Source organism: Conger conger, chromosome 3 (assembly GCF_963514075.1).
Source record: "Conger conger chromosome 3, fConCon1.1, whole genome shotgun sequence".
NCBI classification, from domain to species: Eukaryota; Metazoa; Chordata; class Actinopteri; order Anguilliformes; family Congridae; genus Conger; species Conger conger.
The window spans coordinates 19080110-19103515 of NC_083762.1; the positions used below are offsets into that span (position 1 = coordinate 19080110).

The 23406-nt window shown below is 45.6% G+C and overlaps 1 protein-coding gene across 1 annotated transcript in view; it reads left to right on the forward strand.

The window, feature by feature from the left end:
- The first annotated feature begins 27 nt into the window (after positions 1-27).
- si:ch73-335l21.1 (insulin receptor substrate 1-B) overlaps positions 28-23406 on the forward strand; it is a 34229-nt gene continuing 10850 nt past the window's right edge. Inside the window, exons 1-2 of the mRNA XM_061237116.1 lie at positions 28-761; positions 14768-18052. Coding sequence (XP_061093100.1) covers positions 413-761; positions 14768-18052 — 3634 coding nt within the window. The 5' untranslated portion in view covers positions 28-412. The remainder of the gene's footprint in view (positions 762-14767; positions 18053-23406) is intronic.

Sequence of the window (23406 nt, forward strand, 5' to 3'; positions counted from 1 at the left end):
AGCGTGACTGACAGGTCTTCTCTTCACAGTAGCGCGAGCACGGGGAAAGGGTGGGGGCAGTAGTGTAGTCTGTACAGTGCCCTACAGTAAAGGGGATTAAAGTACTCAAGCTTCTAAATAGTAGTAGTGGGCAGTTTCGTGCAGACATCGCTTCTTACGCACGTTTGAGTGCGGTAGCGAAGAGACGGAACCGGCTGGATTTAGCAAGACAGCTAGGAAAAACAACATTAAAATACATATTTTTTTCAGGCGCACGCATGCAACCTCTCTCCCTCGAGTGCATCTGTTAAGGAGGGAGGGAGAGGGAATGAGGATGAATAAATAAGACAAATCTGAACACATCGCAACACCAACACCGACTTTAAAACTATCATTAGCTTTAATTAAGAAACCCACAGGAAAGTATCTAGCAATGGAGAACCACGCAGGAGAACAGCAAAGCTACGAAGACGTTCGCAAGAGCGGCTATCTCCGCAAACAAAAATCTATGCACCGGCGATACTTCGTGCTTCGGACGGCCTCGGAACGGGGCCCGGCTCGGCTCGAATACTATGAGAGTGAGAAAAAATTCCGAGGTAAAGCGCCTGTCCCGAAGAAATCAGTGAATCTGGAAACATGTTTTAACATCAACAAACGGGCAGATTCAAAGAACAAGTACATGATAGTACTGTACACTCGAGCGGAGAGCTTTTCCATTGCGGCTGAGAGTGAAGAGGACCAGGACGAATGGTTTCAGGCCATGTTGGACCTTCAATGTAAAAGTAAGTCCGCAAAGCGAGAAAGACTGCTGCTAGAACACCACAGTATCCACTGCTTGGTGTGTCTCTACAGTTAGCTTTAGCTAGCTGATTTCTTAATACTGCAAATTAAATTAGTCAACCTGTCACCATATAAATGTTGCCAAGTTAATCACGTTTATATCACTGGGATGAAACCCAGATTAAACTTCTCTATCTTTTTTCCGTTTTCTAGTTTTGTAGTTAAAGTATGCATAGTTCACTGAAATGACGTGTGAATATTGCTAGCTTGCTTTAGCTACAGTGTTCAGTGCACGCGCTGTTCTGCAGAGCCATTTACTTAGCTAGACAGCCACAGTGTTTTAGTTGCATGATTGTTGCTAAATAATTATGTTGCTATATGATTTCAGTTAACTATAGATGTTGTTCGCTATGTATTTTGTGCCCGTTTAAATAAATCATTGCTGAGTTGGTGGTCCACGTCGTTAAAGGGTTTATTGTTGACTGCAAATTTCTTCTGGTAGTTGAGTATGCTTGCGTGCAGTGTATATTGTGCATAGCGCTATTGACTCACTGGAAAGGGGGAAGAAAATGACTCCGTCTCTTCTCTTCATGTTCAAGTTGCCATATATCCTTGTCCTGACCACCACCCTGAAAATATGATATCTTGTCATATATGCTAAGGACTGTACTCGCAAAAACACTTGGGATATGAATGAGGATCGAACAAGGCGCCAAGAGAGCGAGAACAAATCAATTAAAAAAAGAAAACAAGCATCGTGTCACTGTATCGCATGCATGCTATAATTAAAGTCCTGAGAACACTGCCCTTGTAGAATGAGACCACAATTTATAATACGCCAAAAACCGCGTGGCCTAAGTATGATAATAGTTTATTTGCTTTGCTTGATTCTTTTTTTGCCGAGTTTGCACTATTGGACTAACACGAGCGAACGAGAGCAAAAAAAGCACGAGTCGTTTTCTCAGTGCGAGTGAAATGCTTTGACACCTTGAGTATCTAGTTGACGTTAACCGAATATGCACCGTTAAACAAGCGAGCAAACCTATAGACTAACAAAACGGAACCAGAGTTTTCCCCCTCCATTAGCGAGCGGTTGAGTCAAAGTGGCTATAGTGCTTGGTCAGTTGAATGCTGCTCGAGTCGTCCGCATTTTTACTGTATATTAGCGCATTACATGCATGTGCTGAAAATGACACACGCCAGGAGAAATTCACACTGTCATTGTCTGCTACATCCCCCTATTTAACAAAATGAATATGTCCGTTCAACAAAGTTTCACATGAATCATATTGTCAGTGGTTAATTAGGGGCTTCAGCTATCTTGGAGGGCAGGCTTGTGATGAAACGACATGTGACGCAATCTTGGCAAACAGATCTGAGTTCAAGGTACTTATACCTGACCTGTTGTTACATAAAGAGCTGATTAAAAACTGAACACTAAAATTAGACTCACTGGTGGATATCATACTCTCCGAGTTTATGTAAAGTTGCTTCCTACTTCCATGCCCACTCAACAATGGTAAGAGGAGTCACCAGAAAGAGGATGCACCAGGCTGAACAGGAGTATTTGGCTAAAACATGACTCTTTGGTTTTCTGACTTATTGTTGGTGAGGGTGGCTAAAGGTAAAGGAACAAATGATGGAGTAGTGCTTGAGCGAGGAGGTGGGGGATCATCCAGTTGGTGACCATAAAGCAATCTGCATAGTAAACTAAATAAGCAACTGCCAAGTAATTTGCTGTTTTTACACCTGTCGTTAGCAGTCTGACTGCTATTTAAGTCCAATGTTTATGTTTATTTCTTTTGTTTTTACTGTTATGGTGCTGTGGTGTAGTCCATTACATGGTTAGTGTATGTTTGGCTGCCCTCAGACTGTCTAAGGTCTGCCACCCACTGTCATGACTTGAACATTGTGTTCTGGGTTGGAGACAACTTGATGAGTCAAATCCTTGCAAACTTGCATTTAACTCCAGTGCAATAAACAGAATGGTCAGCTTGCACTCCTGGAAGTAATTTGCTTCAGTTCAGACAGACCCTACTCTTGTGGTGTACACTTTTTTAAAAGACATACATAATATTTATGCTTTTAGCTTATATAAAGCTTAAAGCATAACATAAGTTAGATATTAATCTTTTCTTATGTTTTCCGTGGGGAAAAGTACATTTTATGCCTACTTACCCACTTTAGTTTGTTAACCTCAATCAGAATGGTGCAGGTGTAGATTGCTCACGAAACACAAATAAGCCAACTAAAGAAAAAGGAGTTAAACAACTTCTCTTGGAGAAACAATACCATCTCTGTATTACTGTACTGCATGACATGGAACACATGGGTACTCTGCTTTTCACCATGCCAGATGCTCGTTGCTGCCTATAGTAGACCAGATTGGACTGAGCACATTGCTGCATTCTAGATGAAAATGGCTGCATTCTTCCATCATTTGTCCATTGTCTGTGTTTGAGCAAAATATAGTAGGCTATATCATGCTATATTCTAATATGCAGTCGTGTTGTTCTAAATAGAGATTCCTGTTATGTATATAAAATCCATCCATGTGTGTGCATCCCTTATTTTATGTTGAGCTACTATCAGATATTGGTTACTGTTCTGTGCCTGAGGAGCCCCAAAACAGTGTGGCATGTGCGCTGTTACAGAAAGCCTGACAGTTGGAGTGAGGCAGAGTAGATTATCCAAGGTGGGAGGAGCTGTGGAGGCCAGCTTTAGGAGTTTTCTCCAGTAACCAAAGTTTATGGTGTAATCTGAAGCTCACATGTACAGTTGCAGTTGAAAGTATTCACACTCGTCACACGAGGAGGTGGAGAGTGGGGTAGGGGGAGATGATGCAATGGGAGTGTATATTTTCCCTTTTAATGGTCCTAGTTGATGATACATCTTTGTCCGTTGTGGACCATTGCAGTGCCACTGCAGTGATATTCTGATCATTCTTGGGTCTGAAGAAACTGTTGTGCAACATCAGACAAAAATAGGACTGATATTAACTGATCGATAGGTTTTATTGCGCACATTTGATTTTTTAAAGAGCATGTCAAGGTTGAAGTCTGTGCAAAAGGTCCAGGACTTGGGCACAAACATCAGAATTTAGCACACTATAAAGACCTCACAGCTGAATGGCAGTTTCTTATGAACTTAGGTCCATGTTAGGCATTGTTTACAGATGGAGAAACTGATCTGCATTTAAATTTATTATATTTTGTGACATAACTGTCATTACCTGCTCCTAATCAGCTTGGTTTCTTGCTGGCAATAAATGCAGAGTCTAGTACTTTGCAAATATAGTGCTCAAGATGCAATTCCCACCATATTCCTTTTTGTGAATAATGGTTGTATGTTAACATAATGGGTTATATTGCACCCGAAATGATAGAAGTGAGGAAGAGAACATGGAATTAGCATTGGGGTTAAGGCTATACTTTCTTCATTTGAAGAAAGTTGAACATTCCTATTGACCTGGATGCCACCGTTCCTCTATAGACCTAACAAATGAGAAGTTTGGTTACCAGGAGGTACATCTTACATTTGATGAGCATGTCTAGACTATCTTGGATTCTCCCGTCTACCATTACTAAATTTACTGTCTAACTCAGGGACTCAACTGACTGGCTGGTGTGTATGCAAGATATTGCTGCCACCAGTTACCCTGGCTGAATCAGGTAATTAGCCATATGCACCATGACCAATTCACTTGTAAATTAGACCACAATAAAATGCTACGAGACAAGAGCATTCATCAGCTGCTGTTTATATCATGGAATGTGGCTAAAAATGACAGATCATGAAAATGATTGGGCTAATGAAATAATTAAGAGCAGAAGATGGTCTAAAATCCAGAAACTGAAACGGCCAGCCTTTCCAATCCCTGGTCTAACTGATGGTCTGAAATAACTTCCAAGTGGCATCACAAGCCAGATCAGAAAAATTACAATTTGACACAGAATAGTGAAATATTGTCTCTCAAAATGGAGTGGAGTGAAATCCACTGACTGGCACAGGTATGTGATTCCTCACAGAGCCGTGCTCAAATTTTTGCTTCAAGCTAGCTCATAGCAACTAATATGGATGTTAGCTTGTGAAACTTGGAAACTAAATACATATTCGTTATTAGTAAAAACAAGTTATTCATTCTTCATTATGCTCTGCCAGTTTGACAACCATGTATGACTAGCTGGGCACCCAGACACTTCTTCACACTTCTTATTGGCTTATGCTATTAAAGTAAAGTATAAAGTGTAGCTTGGTTCAATGTAAATTACTACATGTTAACAACACCATATGTTAACAACACCATATGGTAGCACCCCGCTTTAATGCAAGCTGCAGGCTTCAGTGGCGAACACCACGGTTTGTTTCTCTTTGGTAGGGCAGAACTCCACAGTGCATTTTTGTGTTATCTTGCAGTGTGGAACGGCACACTGCATTTTAGTGTTCTGCTGTGGTGTTTGCGTAAAGCTGGCAGTGCACTCCTGATCTTTCTGGTAGCTGGTGTTAAAAGGTTAAACCCCTAAAGTGGTGCTCATCTCCCTAATTAGACAGTAATTATTGTTGCAATGACAGCGACGTATCCCTCGGGAGCACAATGCTATTTTAACACCTAAATCCAATGCAGATCACTAGTCTGGCCAGAGTAGGAGGTCCGGACACAAAATTCTGCCTGTCCCTTTGAACGACTATCTCGGCACTATACGGGAGTACCTGTAACTCCTTAAAGTATAGCTTTGTCGCCTAAAAATATCAGATCATTGTATAACTCAAATGGGCCTCTGTTGAATGCATGTAATTTTGGAGGTTCATTTGGCTGAAAATTGCATTGTTGAAAACCTCCAGCCTGATCCATCTTCCTAAACACAACCTTCTTGCTCTAACCCAATCTAAACCACTATTTTTTTTTTCTTCTAATTAATAAAATTATTTTTCGTATCATTTCCACATTTCAACAGACGCCAAGCAAGGTGTCTGACTACAGCTTGGCATGGGAGCATCAGATTCCCTCCCACTGTTTGTTGACCCATCATTTGTTGTGATGGTAATTCTGGACAAAGAGCTCCACAGGATATATTCAGAATATGGACAGACTGTCACCTCCTATTGAGTCATTAGGAGAGGAAATGTGGCACTGTCACCAGTAGAAGTAAAGCCTAACTTTTTGTGGATGCCTCACCATTGCTCTGTGCATCCCACCTATGGTCTGTCAGTAGATCCATGGTGCTTTACACTACAGTAATCCCAGCTGGCCACCCGTACTGATGATGTTCTGTAATGTAAACTTAACTTCAAGTGTGTCCTTAAAGTGCTCCCACAAAATTAGAGCGCTTTAGGAAAAAAAAGCTGTTTTATCAAGTAAATCACAGGATATTTATCTTCTGACATAGACATGACCCTCTGTCTTGCATTTCCGATACTGTAGTTCTGCCTGTATACCAATGCTTGGGGAAAAATGGACCCAAGATGCAATCTGAAGATGTGGGTCCTGCAGCTGTCTTCTGTGTTGGCTACGGGGATTTAGTGGCACAAGCAGCGAGACTCAATATGTTACTGCATACCATATATATGCATAGTGAACTAATATGCAAAAGAAATGCTGTCAGTTAATTGATGTACCCGGTCCATATGTGGTTATACAGCAGGGCTAGAGGGTATGTGGAGATAGGAAACCTGGACAGACACAACAGGATGACATAACAGACATAAGGCTCGGGAAAGGGAAGATGTGAGCTGGTAGCTATTTCTTATCTTCAGAGCTGGGCTTGTTATTGAATTATTAACGACAATAATCTTTCCGTTTCACCCTCTTCAGGTGTTTTTGTTCTTTACACTGGCTGCATAGAGTAGTATTATAAAATAGAATTGTAGTCTGTCTTTGTTTATAGGATGATGTGCACTACATTACATCACGTGGTGAATTTGAGACTTAAACCATTTCTTAAGATGAGTTGCCGTGATTGTAGTCACTGATGTGGTATGGATCTAAATGCACTGAGCGCAGTTCAGAAGACAAGAATTGATACCTGCATCACAACCTTGAAGTGGTTACAGAAACAACATGGCCCAGCCGTTCAACCAATAACCCTCCATCAAACCCATCCCCCCCACTCCACCCCAACAAAGTAAACAGCTTTGAGGCTGATGTGTGTGCCATGATAACAAAAAGCACATGTGTGAAACGAACCACACCGGAGGTGCTGGTGAACTGTCTCCACAGCAGGGACTGAGGGGCAGAAGGGGTTGGAAGATGGACAGGGACACTTGGTTGTGAAGCTGCCTTTTTTTCCTCCTTAGAATGACGCACACTCATGCACACGCACACATACACACACACACACACACACACACAGCTGTCCTGCATCTCTGTCTGCAGCCCTGTCTCTCCACCACTTTTCATGGGAGAAAGAAAATGGTCAGGAAGTGGGCTTAAATTCAAGTTTAGCCTAATTTCCATTCCTTGTGTCTCAGTGAGCTATCGTTGGTGATCTATGCCTAGTAGGTGCCCAGCAAACTTCGAGTCATTACAGTCTGCTTTTTCTTCCCGATTGTATCGAATTCTCTCCTTGAGCATTTATTCTGTTGATGTGATTCTGCTGCTTGTTCCTATTCATCCCAAACAGAAACAGAAACTCGGCACGCAATCGGATCACTTGGATCAATAGTGCCGTGCCAGTATTTTCTGCGGCGGGCTTCACGAGGCTGCATCTGACAATCTACTGGGTGAACTGTTTTCCTTTACTCTGTAATAATACTGCATCTGAAAGAACACCACAACACTCAAGCAGGGTATACCGTGCCTAGACTGTGTGGCGCGCGAAAGGGCTCTACCAAGGCCATTTTTCACCCTACTGTGCTTTACCCTCTCACACTGCTGTTTGTGACCTACTTTCACGCTGAGACTGAATCATAGTAATCAGTGCGTCACTGTGGGTAATGGTCAGGGTGGCCAATATCCCAGCGGTGAGCACAGTTTCATGTGAGAATTGCAAACAGCCCTTATGGCCCCAATAAAACCCAATTGATAATGGCCACTGGGAAATACTGCCTTGCCAGGGGACAAATGAGGCTCACTCCACGTCTCTACTTCGGAAGGAAGGGCCGCGGGACTTGTTACAGTGGATCTCAGGACAGAAGCACAAGTGAAGGATGAGTGGTTTGGTTTATATTAAGATAAAGTATTAATAAAAGCCTTTTTTAGACAGAAGGGCATATGAAGGGCATATAACAATTATAATTACAATGATACCAGCATGTGCCAATGTTTCAGTCTTGGCATGCTGCAGTGTTTAAATTTGTCCCTTGATGCCAACTCCAGACTTATGTGGACTTTCTTTCATTCAAAACAAGGATGAGTCTGTCCAGAGTAATCTTCAACATTGCCATCATCCTCATCAGCGCCACTCTTATCATTATGTTGTTGTTGAGAAAGGTGGAGTTTAATCAGGTAATGATGTGATTCACGTCATAAAGGCCAGTATGATCTCATGCTGGTGTTTCTGGGTTATCATTGGTCTCCATAACATCCAGTAATTTCCTGCTCAAAAAAAATCCTCCTCTCATGTTGTTAACCTAGGTCCTATTAGGAAATGGATATGATGTGAAGAATCCTTCCACATGTGGAAGTTTTTAGCATATTGTCTTCTGATGTATTGTTTTGGTGCAGACAAATATGTTTGTCATATGTTGCTCATTTGCTCTCCTCAAAGTGTGCTGTAGTTTCCCTATTGACGACAGTTCATAACATGCCATTACCCCTGACAGAATTGCATAATTCCTGTGAGTGGTGAACTCACTTAAAGGCTGGTTGCTTATTATGTTGAAAATTCAGTTGGAGAAAACCGCGAAGTAAAGGAATGGGTGGCTGGTTAAGCCTTAAGTGATTCTCATTGCAGTGACGTCCCCATGGTGTTAGAAATGGATCCTGATTGTGTCTGTGTCTACTGTGCCCTGCAGTCATGAAGGTTGAGCAGAAGTGGATAGTCCAGGGTTTGGAAAGTAAAAGTCCTGCCATGTGTTTCTTCTACCCATGAACTCAGTCAGCTGATTTTGCTAATTAGTTCTACCTCCTGGCTGAAGAATTCATGATAATTAACAAATCCAAGCCATTGGAACAAAGGACAAAGTACTTTCTGAATCTGAATTTTTTGCAAAAGAACCTGAATGATACATAATATAGGGAGGGTTTCATTCATTACGGATTTCCACACCTCATTGAAAAGTGGCTTATTCTGGCTGAATGGTTGTGCACAGTCTGCCAGCACCAGCTGCACATGTGGCTCGTCCTCTGCCAAAATGGCTGCAAGCCTCAGCTGGTAGCCTGCAGAGTGAGAAGAAGGAGTGGCTATCTACAGTACATGTGCCAAGACTAGTGTCTTTGTGCCCCATTCATTTATTTTGATATAATGTAAAACATCAATATAATCATAGTAAGATGGTCAGATAATTCAATGCCTTGGGGATCTGTATTTTACGACACAACCCATCATTTTATTTCAACAGTATCACGGAAAGGTGGTCTGTGTATTTGACTTATTTCCATGTATGCAAGTGCTCTGAATTGAGCTGTTTTCTATATTCTGTTAGTCTGTTTACTCACTTCATTGTGTACACATACAATGGTGTGTGTTCCTTGTAAATGAATGAATCATGTTTTCTTTTCTCCTACCTGCGTTGCTGTGCTCTCTCTTGGAAAAGGTGACAGGGTTTACTCATTCTAATGATCAAAGGGAGGGTTGAAGGGCACTCCATCTCCTCAAAGCTTTAGTAAAGCGTATGACTAATGTATGCTTTCCCCTCCAAATGTATTGGAACAGCAAGGTCAATTCCTTTGTTTTTGCTATACCCTGAAGACAAGTTTCAGAGTTTGAGGTCAAAAGATGTACATTCATTAATTCATTCATTATCCTAACCCGCTTATCCTGAACAGGGTCGCAGGGGGGCTGGAGCCTATCCCAGCATACATCGGGCGAAAGGCAGGAATACACCCTGGACAGGTCGCCAGTCCATCGCAGGGCACACACACCATTCACTCACACACTCATACCTACGGGCAATTTAGACTCTCCAATCAGCGTAACCTGCATGTCTTTGGACTGTGGGAGGAAACCGGAGTAGCCGGAGGAAACCCACGCAAACAAGGGGAGAACATGCAAACTCCACACAGACAACTGTCAACTTATCTTCTCCAGAACAATCTTCATGATCCCAACCAAGAGTGGCCACTCCACTGAGACCGCTCTTATCGCGGTCACCGAGGCACTCCACTCTGCTAAAGCCAAATCCCTCTCCTCTGTCCTTATCTTCTTCGACCTGTCAGCCGCCTTCGATACAGTCAACCATGAGAGTCTGCTCTCAACGCTGACTGGGATGACCTGTCACAGGATCTGCACTCACATGGTTTTCTTCCTACCCCTCTGGTCATTCCAACCAGGTGACTTGGAGTGGCTCAGTCTCTGACCCTCACCCCCTACAAACTGGAGTCCCGCAGGGCTCAGTTCTTGGTTCTCTCTGTATACCATGTCTCTTGGTTCTGTTATCTCTTCCCATAGCTTTTCTTATCATGCTTATTCCGATGACACTCAACCCTTTCTTTTATTCCCCCCCAATACCCAGGTCACCACACAGATCTCTGCGTGGATGACTTCCCACCACCTGAAGCTTAACCTTGGCAAGACTGAGCTTCTCTACATCCCTGCTAAGTCCTCTCCGACAATCGACCTCTCACTGATTGTTGAGGACTTTGTAGTATCCTCCTCCCATATGACCAAGAATCTTGGGTTTACTCTTCATAACCACCTCACCCTCGCTCCACATGTATCCTCCACTGCCAGAACCTGCAGGTTTTTCCTCTACAATATATGCTGTATCTGTCATCTCTTGACAGAGAAAGTCACCCAGCTCCTAGTCCAGGTGCTTGTCATTTCCCGCCTGGATTACTGCAATTCCCTCCTGGCCGGTCTCCAAGCTTGTGCCATCAAGCTACTCCAGCTGGTCCAGAATGCTGCAGCCCGCCTGAGCATCAGTCAGCCCAGGTCGGCTCATGTCACCCTACTCCTCATTGGCCTCCATTGGCTTCCTATTGCTGCATGCATCCACTTCAAGGCCCTAGTGCTGGCATTTCAGACTGCTAAGGGGACTTTGCATACAATCGCTCCCTACTCCCCAGCAAGACCAGCTCCAGCTCTGGTCGCCTTGTGGTTCCCTCACTACAAGCGCCTGCAGTTTGAGCTGCACGTTCATGCTTGTTTTCTGTTCTGGTTCCTCAGTGGTGGAATGACTTGCCTACCATTGTCAGGACAGCAGAATCCCTCCCCATATTTCGACACAGACTAAAAACACACCTTTTCAAACTATACCTTAGTCATCCCTGACCCCCCCCTTTTCTGATATCCCTCTTGTCTAACCCCCAAAAAATAATTGCACTTACAATGACTGTTGTCTTTTTGTTTAGAACATCCCTGTATTTGATTAGTTATAGATTTGATGCTTTAACCTGCTGAGGAACCTGTGCACCTGTAAATCGCTTTGGATTAAAAGCATCTGCCAAATGACTAAAATGGGATTGGCCTTTCTGTCCCAATACTTTTAGAGGGGACTGTCAGTGGAACTCTCCTTTCAGGATTGTCAAAGCTATTATCTTGAAACTGTGTTGTTTTGAGGTTGGGCTGTATCTTAACTGGGAGAGAGGCAGAGGGAGGAATAGAAGATGGAAGGAGAGGGAAAGCCTGAGGTGAACTAGCAAGGTGGTCACTCTTTCAAACTCACTCTTTTCCTTTTGCAAAATTCAAAAGGTGCCAGTGACAATTGAGACTGGCAGCCCCACAGGGCAATGCACCGTTAGTTCTAGCATCGGCCAGGATCAGGCAGGTTTCAGTCAGCTGGTAACCCATGGTGCACTGGCAACCCCCCCCCGGTCGTTTGGCTGCCTGCCAGTCCACCTGTTAAGGTGTACATGAAGCGTCTTCCTTGAGCAAGGCCAACATGCAAACTGCTTTGTGATGACTAGCAGCACTTGGCATCACATGCTTCAGAGAAGAGTGCTTGTGCTCTCCCAGATGTATAACAACACTCCACTTGTGTGTGTGTGTGTGTGTGGGGGGGTATATTTTCGTTGTGGGGTAGAAAATTACAAGCTCGCCTATAGCTGTGATTCCACTGTTCATGACCTTCAGGCAGTGTCTTTTAAAAACCCAATGTGTCTAAGCCATACAGTTCAAGAGATACACTTTAGGAACAGCAGCCTGTGCAACCCTTCAACTTGCAGTTATTCTGGGCCCCCAAAATAATAGCTCACCACTGGATTGGGGGGAAAAAAGAAAAAGGAACACATGCAGGTTTCCTCTATCCTCCCCACAAGTAGATGTTTTGGAAGCTGGAGTGGAAATGTGAGTCAGGCCTGAAACAAGCAGTTTTTTTGTGCGTTCTCCAAGTCATTCATACATATGTTTGTGATTGGCCAGCACAGTGGAGGTGCCGGGAGATGGTGTTAAGACTGGTGGGGAGGTTCTATCACTTCAGTAAAATTCAGAAAGCTGTTGTTCAGTCGGGTCCTTTACTCACAGGAGTATCATTGAAGAGTTAATAGTTGGGTCAGCTGAAACAATTAGGGGCCTTCCAGTGGTTGTACTGGGCGAGTAAAACTAGCTTTACCAGTCTTTAGCCCTTTCACAAGAGGCGTGAGTCACACAAGAATTAGGCCAGAGAACCCAAAGAGTCAATTGTTTTTTTATGATCTGATTGGGATGGGAGGTAATCCAACCAGCTGATTTCATGGTTTGTGGCATAATGCTACCAGCAATGTACTACTGAGGGTGAAACACTTTTCACAGTTTCATGCATTAATTAGCAGCATTAATCAGAGATCTAACTACAATTATTTTGTATTAGTTCAACAATAGGTACAAGTTTATACGAACGCACAATAAATGCCAGTTTCTTTTTTTAAATCTGAGATTGTTATAGCTAAGCTCTCAGTATTGGCAGATCTAGCTTGTTTGCAGAACCAGTTTTGTTTGCTAATAATTTATCACTCCAGAAGTTGGCTAACAGGTAAGCGTAACGGCTACCCCAAGAGTGCGGCTGTTTCACTGAAGCAGATCAATGCCTGTCCACACAGTTGGTCTCCGCTCACAATGTTGCTCCTTGTAAAGTACTCCCTGACCACATTTACAGTTACAGAGGCATACATCTATTTTACAGGCTGAATAAACCATGTGTAAAAAAGTTAAAATTCATGTACAGCCTCAACATGACTGCTCCATTTGACTCTTGACCAACGATGATTAAACTGTGCACAATTCATAAATCACATAAAATGATATTTGCAGTTAAGGAACTTGTGCGGGTGAAGGACTACTGTGCAAGCTTTCACCAGAATAGTATAAAATCAAAAAGAGTGGCAGGCTACTGTACTCTCATACATTATCAATGCATTTTTGTTGTCTGCAGCAAAATACTTTTATGCATATCTCATTCGGTGCATGCAGGTGATAGTTAAGTGAGCAGGCACAGAAATCTATAAAGATAACTAGGGGGTTGATCTGTCCATGTTCTTAATTAACCAGCTGACCTCTAAACTAAAGCAAATCGAATCAAATAAACCACAAGTAGCATATGTGATATAATGTGCTTTAAGCACAGAGATAAAGCACATTAACAGGCCTGACTGAAATACCCATTGGTAGAGTGAATGTTTAGTTGACTAATCAACTTTTTATTCATTTAACACATAATGTACTGTTTTCTGTGTACAGAAATGACAATTACATAAAGTGTATGTTCATGGCAAACGAACTCTTTGGTATGTAGGCCAAGTTCTTGAATTTTGCATTATTTTAACACCAGTTATTTTAACAGCAGACCTATTCTGCAGATGTTTAAAAAAACAAAACTGTTTGTGTTTTTATGCTGAATTGCTTTCCTTAATAAATATACACTCAGTGAGCACTTTGGGTATTTAGACCTATTTTTTAGACTTATTATTCTTCTGTGGCTGTTGCCTATCCACTTAACGTGTGTGTTCAGAGATGGCCTTCTGCATAGCACTGTTGTAATATGTTGTCATATGCGTTACTGTCACCAGTTTTGATCTGGCTCTTCTCCTCTGACCTCTCTCATTAACAACATTGTTTTTCAAACCATTCTCTGCAAACTCTAGAGACTGTTGTATGTGAAAATCCCAGGAGATCAGCAGTTGAGTATCTGTGATACTCAAACCACACTGTCTGACACCAACAATCATTCCACGGTTGAAGTCACTTCACTCACAGATCACATTTCTTCCCAAATTTGGTCTGAAAAACGACTGAACCTCTTGACCACGTTTGCATGCATTTATGCATTTAGTTACTGCCAGATGATTGGCTGATTAAATATTTCCATTAAAAAGCTGAGTTACAGGTCTACCTACTAAAGTGGTCACTGGGTGTATAAATCACTAATGGAGTGATAACATTGATTGATAACTAACTTGTCTGGTAGTTCTCCGACTAGATGGTATGATCTTTGAGAATTGGCCGCCACGGCGAGGGCCGGATACCCAAAGACTCATCACCCACACTGCACTATTCATTGCTGTTCAGTAACTGTCCTCTTGTGCCTGATTTTCCAAGTGCATAAGGGGTTGCGGTGAGTGCTTGAAACAGCTGACTATGACAGTTTATGTAAACTGGTGTCACCATCTTTTGATGTGTCTGGACCCTGAACTGATTTCCATGCTGGTGTGGAAAGGCAATGAGCAGGGTAACGCAAGGGTGTTGAAGCATTTTCACAAGATTACACTTGCTCATGTGGAAAAAAAGAAGAAAAAAAAAGTGCTGATGGTGCTGCTTGCATAACACAAGAGTTCTTTTTTTGACCTTGGTAAATTGTGGTGCTCTAACATTTCTGTATCCATTCAGTACTCAGAGATAGTGTCTTATTGATGATCCCAGCTTAATATTTAGCTATTTGGCTTTGTATTAGTCATGTGTTTTTTTATTAATCACCCCTTTGATCTTCCCTCCCACAGGCAAAACACCCAGTGACAGTGGCAGTGGTGGAGACTATGGGGTGCCCTCTCCTGGCCCTGCTTTCAAAGAGGTGTGGCAGGTCAAAGTGTGGCCCAAGGGTTTGGGCCAAGCAAAAAACCTGGTGGGCATCTACCGGCTGTGCCTGACAGAGAAGACAGTCAACTTTGTCAAGCTCAACTCAGATGCAGCAGCTGTCGTGCTGCAACTCATGAACGTTCGTCGCTGTGGGCACTCTGAGAACTTCTTCTTTGTGGAGGTTGGTCGCTCTGCAGTGACTGGGCCCGGGGAGTTCTGGATGCAGGTGGAGGACTCTGTAGTGGCCCAGAACATGCACGAAACCCTGCTGGAGGCCATGAAGGCCTTGAGTGAGGAGTTCCGCCAGCGTAGCAAGTCCCAGTCCAACGCCACGGCTGGTGGAGGTGCCACAGCCTCCAACCCCATCAGTGTGCCATCACGACGCCACCACCCAAACCCACCACCTAGCCAGGTGGGCTTTACACGTCGACCCCGCACGGAGACCCCTGGGAGTAGCAGCGCAAACAACACCTCCCCTTCCCCCCGCCATAGCTTCCCCAGGGCACGCACAGCCAGTGATGGTGGAAGAGTAGAGGAGGGTGGGGCAACAGCAGGCGGAACTCTGCCAGGCTCCAGTCCTAATGGATCCTGTTCCACTACCCCTATTCTCAGGTCCAATAGTGCTCGTGCACCCACACCTGCCAAGACTCCACTCTCATTGATGCGTTCCACCTCCACCCCTGCCCCCTCTCCTGCCCCCAGCCTGTCCTCTAGTTCTGGCCATGGATCGGAGTTTGGAGGCGTAGCAGGTGGAGGGGGAGGAGCGGCTGGTGCCTATGGGCGTGTGCCTCACCACACCTCAGTTTCGGGCTCACCCAGTGATTATGGATCCTCGGACGAGTACGGCTCTAGCCCTGGGGAGCATTCCCTTCTGACTCCTGATCTGCCAGGGGCTTCTGCTGGCAGCCTGAATTACCACCCACTGGGTGAGGAGGCCTCAAACTACATCATGATGGGCCAACGGGGGACATCTGGAGCCCTGCAGTCACCGACCTCCCATCCGCCCACCCGCAGGGTGCTGCGCCGTTCCTCTAGCCGCGAGTCTGAGGCCGAGCGTAGGCTGCTCAGCAAGCGGGCCTCCCTGCCCCCCATGGCCCTGGATCGGCTCACCCCACACAAGAGAGGGGAGGAGGGTGAAGAGGATGACTATGCCGTCATGTCTCGGAGCGCAAGCCGCGAGTCCTTCACCTCCCGCCGAGATTCTGGCATGGGGCCAGGGGCCAGCGTGTACCTGGATGTGGCTGGGGAGTTTCGAGAGAAAGGGGAAGGTGAAGGAGTAGGGCCAGGGGTTGATACTGGGTACATGTCCATGCTGCCTGGAGTAACTGCTCCCCCTGTCTCGCTCTCCCTGTCCCTCTCCGTGGCAGTCTCCAATTCTGGCTCTAAACCAGCTGACGACTACATGGCTATGACCCCAAACAACAGTGTGTCCCCACCACAGCAAATCCATCCTCCCCCCACTGGCTCCGACGGGTACATGATGATGTCACCCAACAGCAGCTGCTCCCCAGACCAGAGAGGGGTCGGGGGGGCCTGGGTGGGCAGCAGCAGTGCAGACAGCAGGGCCGGCAGCGACTACATGAACATGTCCCCCATAAGCACCCGGTCTGCCAACAGCACTCCCCCGCCCTCTGAGGGCCTCCCCCACTCTGAACAACAGCAACAGCAGCAGCTTCCCCCAAAGATGGTTTACTCCTACTATTCCTTGCCCCGATCTTACAAACACATGTCTCCTGCTTACTTTGAGGATGACGCTGGTCGGGGCAAGAGGCCCACCGGCAGCAGGGGTGGAGATGTGACCAGAGGAGCGGTTGCCCAAGGGGGCCAAGAGCCCCCTGTGGGGCAAGCAGTGGGACGCCACCAGTCCCTGTCCTCATCCTCATACTCCTCCAGCTCAGCCAGCAGCGAGAGCCTTGGGGAGTCTGAGGAGAAGTTGGCCCAGTCTACTGGGCTGTTTGGGCGCTCAAAAAATGGGAGTCTCCAACAGAGACGGGTGTCTGGGGCCCAGCAACAGGGCCAGCAGCAGCCGGGTCGGAGGCCGGTCAGCCTGTTTGTTGATGTATCAAAAGCCAACACCCTTCCCAGAGTTCGAGAGGCTCCTCTACCCCCTGAGCCCAAGAGCCCTGGGGAGTATGTCAGCATTGAGTTCAGGGGAGACCGAGGGGGAAGGGGAGGAGGGATGGGGAAAGGACAGAGTCCTGGGGTGTCACTACCACCTGGACCCCCTAGGTCTCTGCACCGACCGACCTCCTGCCTGGCCGGATTCCTGCCCCTCCCTCGCAGCCCATCTACTCCAGTGACCCCTCCATCTGCGTCTGAGTATGTAAATATGGACTTAGGCCCCTCCCCTTCTCCTTCTCCCCTCTCTTTAACTCCTCTGGGGTTCCCCTCCTTCTCAACCCCAACAACTCCAGTAGGCGCTGCCCCTAAGGCCAGAGATGAGAACAGGACACCGCCACAAAGGGAGGAGGTTGTAGGTGATGGCCACAGGAAGGTCAGTGCAACCGAATCCCCAACCTCATGTGGTGATTACACGGAGATGGCCTTCAGTTTGAGTGGTGCTACCACAGCCAGCTCTGCTACCACTGCTAAGCCCCCTTCTCCCAGCAAACAGGACCAGCCAGGGCCTAAACTGGTCCTGGGACTGGGTTTGGATTTCCCTTTGGCCAAGGCTAGCTCCAACCCCGACCAAGGAGCCAAGGTGATCAGAGCTGACCCTCAGGGCAGACGACGACATTGCTCTGAAACCTTCTTGGCTCCTCCACCACTGCCCCCTTCCTCATCTTCATCCTCCTCTTCTTCCTCGTCCCTCTTCCCAGAGCACACCCAGGCAGTGGCACGCAGGTTTGGATTTGACAGTATGCTCTGGGGTAATGGAACTGCTCCTGATGTCCCCTCACCATGTCTGAACTCTGGGCCGCCCATCACACCCACTGCTCATCTTTCATCCACGGAGCAAGGCCTCAACTACATTGACTTGGACCTTGTTAATAAGGAGAGCCAACATGCAGCTCCAGAAGGATCTGGAGCTGTCCAATCCCTGCCCCCTCGCCTTTACTCCACCGTGTTGAGTGGAGGGGCAGTGGGAGGGGGGTCAGGGAGTGGAGGGGCAAATGGTACCACCTCAAATCTGAATACCTACGCCAGCATTGATTTCTACAAGTCAGAGGAGCTAAGGACACATCAGAATGGTAGCAAGGATGGAACAGGTAAGGGTTTTGTTGGAAAGTTGCTGATATGTTGTCCAGCTTGACTATAATTAACTTAACTATTTGTTGTTATAGTTGTCATAATAATGATCAGAAGTGTAAAGTCCACGGGTCAGACAATAGCCTGCCATGTGTTTCTTCCACCCATGAACTCAGCCAGCTGATTTCTCTAATTTGTTCTACCTGGCTGCAGAATTATGATGATTGGAAAATCCAGGTTATTGGAAAAAAGTACTAGGGGAGGCCTTTTACTTTCTGAACCTAGATTCTCCACCTCTGATAATGATCCATGTATATAGGAAACAAATTATGTTTGTTTTTTCTCTTCCTGTTCCGTCTGCTTGATCTTCTCCACCTCTTTCCCCTTCTCTTTCTGTTTATTCTGATCTGCCACCTGCTTCTGCATGTCATTCATGTAGTGCCCAGCTATTCAATAATGCAACTTATTCACTGCAACTGAACCATGCAAACAGGGTCAATACATGTTTATCTTCATTACCACCTGGCGCCAGATTGTGCAGTAGTTACCGATCTGGTTTATGGCGTTTAAAAAATGTCTATGGAAAGCAGGCACTCTGTAACAGATCTTATCAGTTGCTGCTTTGGCGTGGCCTGAGTCATGGCTAGGACTTACTGTTAACATTATTTACATAAATCATTACCTTCAAATATTTTTTTAAAGATGTAGGGCCTGACTAGCCTTGACATATTTATTTTTCTGCAAGTACATGGAAACCATTTAAGGTGAAAGTGACCAAAAGTTTGCCTTGAGTGTCTTTATTATATTATTTTCAATATCATGAAAAAGGTTGTAGCTGATATGTAGTTACTTTTTAAGTGATACCTCTGTTTAGTTTGCTAGATATTTCCACCTGGATCTTCCCTCGGCTTTCTGCGTTCACTGTGTGCGCAGTGTCATTCTAAGCACGTTGAGAGAAGGCTGATAAAAATAGACTTGGAGTAAATGTGAAGTTGCCGTCAGTGTAATGATGAAAACGGCAGTGAGCGTGACGTGACTCAAATTGATCCTCAGATTTTAGCTGCGTTTGGAAGTAATTAAGTGCTTCATTTATGCTTTTTTTTTTTTCTTTAGCGAATTATGATGGGCAGTAATTGTGGGTATTTTCCCTGGCGCTGCTCCAGCGCTGTCTCTGGGCTGCTGGCTCTGTCTGAACAGAGAAAGCACTGTGAGGCTATGGCTGTAACCGTGCCTGGGCTGGCTGTACACAGCGCCTCTGGTGAAGGAGGGGAGTGTCTGTGGGTGTCTGTTTACTGTGTGTGTGTATGTGCGTGTGCCTTTTAGGAAAGTGTGTGTTTACTTTGCATCAGTTTTAGAGGCTGCTGGTGTATGTGTGCATTTTTGGACATTTATTTATCTGTGCCTCTGTGTTTATATTTTGTGAGGTAGTGTGTGTAGATGGCTGCCTCCTGGGTGAGGCAGCATTTGCATGTTTACCTTTCACAGGCTGCTAATGTATGTGTACGTTTGTGGACATTTATTATTCATTTTCTGTGACTGTTTAAATGTTGCAAAGTAATTATGTGTGTGTGTTTTCTCCTTGTGTTTGTGTTGTGTGCATGGTTTATGGGAAGTCATGGTTTTCTGATGTATGTGGAAGACTAGAGGATTTCCTCTGTCTCCAGATGCAGTGACCCCTCCAGTCAGGCCCCAAATTGCACATCAGTCAAGACACCACTGCCCCGTGTTGACCTGAGAGTGACCCATACACCTCTCAAAGCCAAACACAAAGGCCTGGTTCATTTATACTTACCCTTCCCCCTAAGTGTTCCTGGAAGGGGTGCAACATCACCGATAGTGTAATGCAGGGTGGGGTGCCTCCCCAAGGGGTTTTAATCACTTAGCATTAAATTATTTAAATGACGAGGGCTTAAAAAGTTCATTGGTTCAGGGCCAGCAAACCATTTTTAGTTTTTTGGACATTTGGCATTTCAATGGCCCACCCGAACTTGGAGTGTCCAATTGGCTATTTTGCAACCACATTCATGCCAGCTTAGGAGACTGAAGTTATCCGTGGTTGCAGCAGTGCAGCGCTGCCCGGTGAGCAATGTGGGGTTAAGGGCCTTGCTCAAGGCCCCAACAGCTGTGCAGATCTTATCACCGGGGCTTGTACCACCAACCTTCCTGGTTCCTGTCATGTACCTTAGCAACTGCACTACTACACTACAGGCTGCCTCCTGAGTGCTGTGCGTATTTGTGCTCTTCACCATAACCTCCTCTGTCAGTTTGGGAGTGTGGAGGCGAGCACACACTTCCTTTCACAGACATTAAGTCAGGGGCGGACGCTTCATGTGTCACTCGTGCAAGCAGACTGAGCGTGCCCCATACGCCAGAGGTGTTGTTGGTACACCGTGAGAAATGGACATCCTGCTTACTGCAATCCTTCTCTTTCCCGGGTGACACGACAGCCGATTATACACCACCCAGCAGACGTCCGGATTCCATACTAGATCGTGGGGCCCATGCACACGCTAGAACTGTGCCTTAAAAGGTTGAATCAGAAAGCAGCAACATTTCTGAGCATGTTTTTTTTATTTTTTTTATTACCATGGCTATGCTCCACCCTCCTGCCCTGCTGCTGCCTGCAGTTAGGGAGTGAGTGAGGAATGTGGGGTTCTTCTGATTTCACATCCCCTCCCACCACACACTGCACAGCTAGGAGAAAAATCACTGTAGAAGCACTGCATTGTAGATCCTGCAACCTTAACTAGTTCCCCCCCTTCCCACGTACACACACACACACAGACCACCATCACACTGCCTGATCCATAAGCAGACAGGGCAGTTTATGTAACTGTAACCTGACATTTCCAACACCGGGATTAGAATACAAAGTAGCTACAGACTAAATAAATCAGCCATAATTCTACTTCTCTTAATCACAAGCAAGCCAGACAAAGCTAATTGAGTTCACTACCCCTATCCTCTCTTGGGTTTTGTGTCTAGACAGAGTCAACAGAGTGCACGATATCACATTATTATTATGGTGGCACCCTCTTCTTGTCCCTCTTTGTAAACCAGTAGTGTTGATGTTGGGGGTTCTTCGTGGGCTCATTCCCTGTGTCAATAGCATCGGGCAAATGGGCAGAGGAGAGAAGGTCTGAAGTCTAGATCGTAGTTTCTGCTAGAGTTGGTGTTACCAGTTATTCAATTTTAAGGGGGCAATTACTTTTTCACATAGGTGATATGGGTGTATGATAAGCTTTTTCATGATATACAGTTGTATGCAAAGATTTGGGCACCCCTGATCAACAAGCATTTTAAAATGAATATCTTTCAAAATTATTTAAAAAAAAGAAGGAAAAAGGCCCTGTGCGGAAGTTTTGGAACCCGGTCAGTACTTTGTAACTCCTCTTACGGTATATTGCTCTGCCTCATGAGTCTGTAGCACCCAGTTCCTGTAGCGGAGGTTTCGTTTCCAACCCCCGCCTTCCACTGACCTAAATTAACTGCTCCTCATAATTCTGTAGGTATCGCTGCGTTGAGGAGGGCTGGAAGCCAAGCCGGGCCAGCAGTGGCCATCCCTGCGAGGTGGTCTACGGCTGGGCTATTTGCATTCAACATGTCACACTCCACCGTCACTTTGAAGTTCGGTGCAGGGTAATTTTACACTTCTGCTGTGACACGCTGTGATCTAGCAGCACTACTAGAGTGTGACACTAGGAACAAGGCTAAGGTTTTAACATTTGCTTTTACTGTGACTTGTTTTTACTGAAATACCCAAAGTACTATGTATTTGGAAGGCATTTATCGAACCCTGGCCTGCAACGTGTGCATGACTTCCAGGTTACAAATGGCGGTCCTTGGCTCTATATCATGCCAGGCTATCGACTGCAGTTGGTGTCAGTTTCAAAGGTTGCCATGGGTGTAGATAAGGGTGGAGTGAATGGTGTAATGGGACTGAAGCTTTTTTTGGAGCGTAGATATGGTAGTATGCCTTACATTGACAGGGGTTTTGATGCATTCCTTTGACAGCAGTTTCACTGATGCGGGCAGCGTTTGATTCCGAGCTGGGGCTGAAATGAACAGGCAGGTGGAAAATTCAACAGCGGCTTGATCCCTGCGTGGCTTCGGACAGGGCTCTGAGCCGCGAGAGGGACAGTGCAGTTCTGTTCAGCATGGCGCCCGACTCGACTCGCACCGCTTGGCCGAAGCGCGTTAAAAGTCAGCGCAGACCTACAGATTCCTCTTGGACGTAATTTATGCTGCTGTACTGACATTTCACTCGCATCGCTAAGGATTGTGTGTCTGCGATTCATATCTTCACACATTCTGAAGCCCATCTCTACAGTTGGGTTTATCTTTGGGCTGCAGAGTTGTGCTCTCCGGGTGCAAGAGCAGAGCCCTGAAGAGATCATAAACCTTTGTACCTCCAAAGATGCCAGACCCCGGGTCTATGTAGCACTCAGCATAGTGTGATGTTGTGCTGCAGTATTCTGCGGCAGGCTGCAGCACCACGCACAGTCTAGAGCGGAGTCAGGTTTCGGTTTAGCAAAACAACAGCTCTGGAGCACAAGGGAGCAAATATAGTATGATTCCGGTGACAAAGAAGCACAGAGGTCAGCAGCACATGACAGGAAAACAATATACAGACAGTACTCAGCCTCCAGTCCCAATGTTCTCCACTGGCCTACATGGTCAGGCACCATTGCCTGCTCACCTTGGGTTGAGCCGAGTTCATCTGGTGTCGACTGAGAGTGCCCCTCAGCCCTCTCCAGTGACAATGTGACGCCTGTGTCAGGCGAACACGCCAGCGGTTTGGAGTTCAGTGCTGCTAAGTAAGAGTGCATGCGTGGGCTCTTGCCAAATTTATGTGCTCACGCTTGGTTGTGCTGTCACTTTTGTCATCTAATCTCCCTCCCATTGACTCCGGTGGGAGAGAAAAGGAAATGGGAGGATTTCATAGTGTAAGAGATGAATAGGGGACTTAATCCCTGATTGTAGAAAGAGAGGCAGAAACTGAATGTAGGCACAGGCAGATGTATCGCCCCCGGTCATGTGATTAATATCGCTATTCAGTTTTAACCCAGTTTCGCAAGAATGGATGCTACAGATCCATCTACACGTGTGACCGGTGCTGTATTACTACTGGAGCTAGCTAAGATCGATTACACTTTAATGAGGCGCAATAAGCTGCAATCATTGCTTAATAAGCACTGTCAAGTGACATCATTCAGAACGCACAGTTCTCTGAATGGAGAGGGCTGAGACATGCACGGTTTGCACACACATCCCAGTGCTCGAGCGGGTACAAGGAAACTAATATCGACTTAGAGGGTGAGGTTATTTTGGACTTTGATTTTTCATTTGTTAAAGGAAGTCTGGTTTGCCCTGT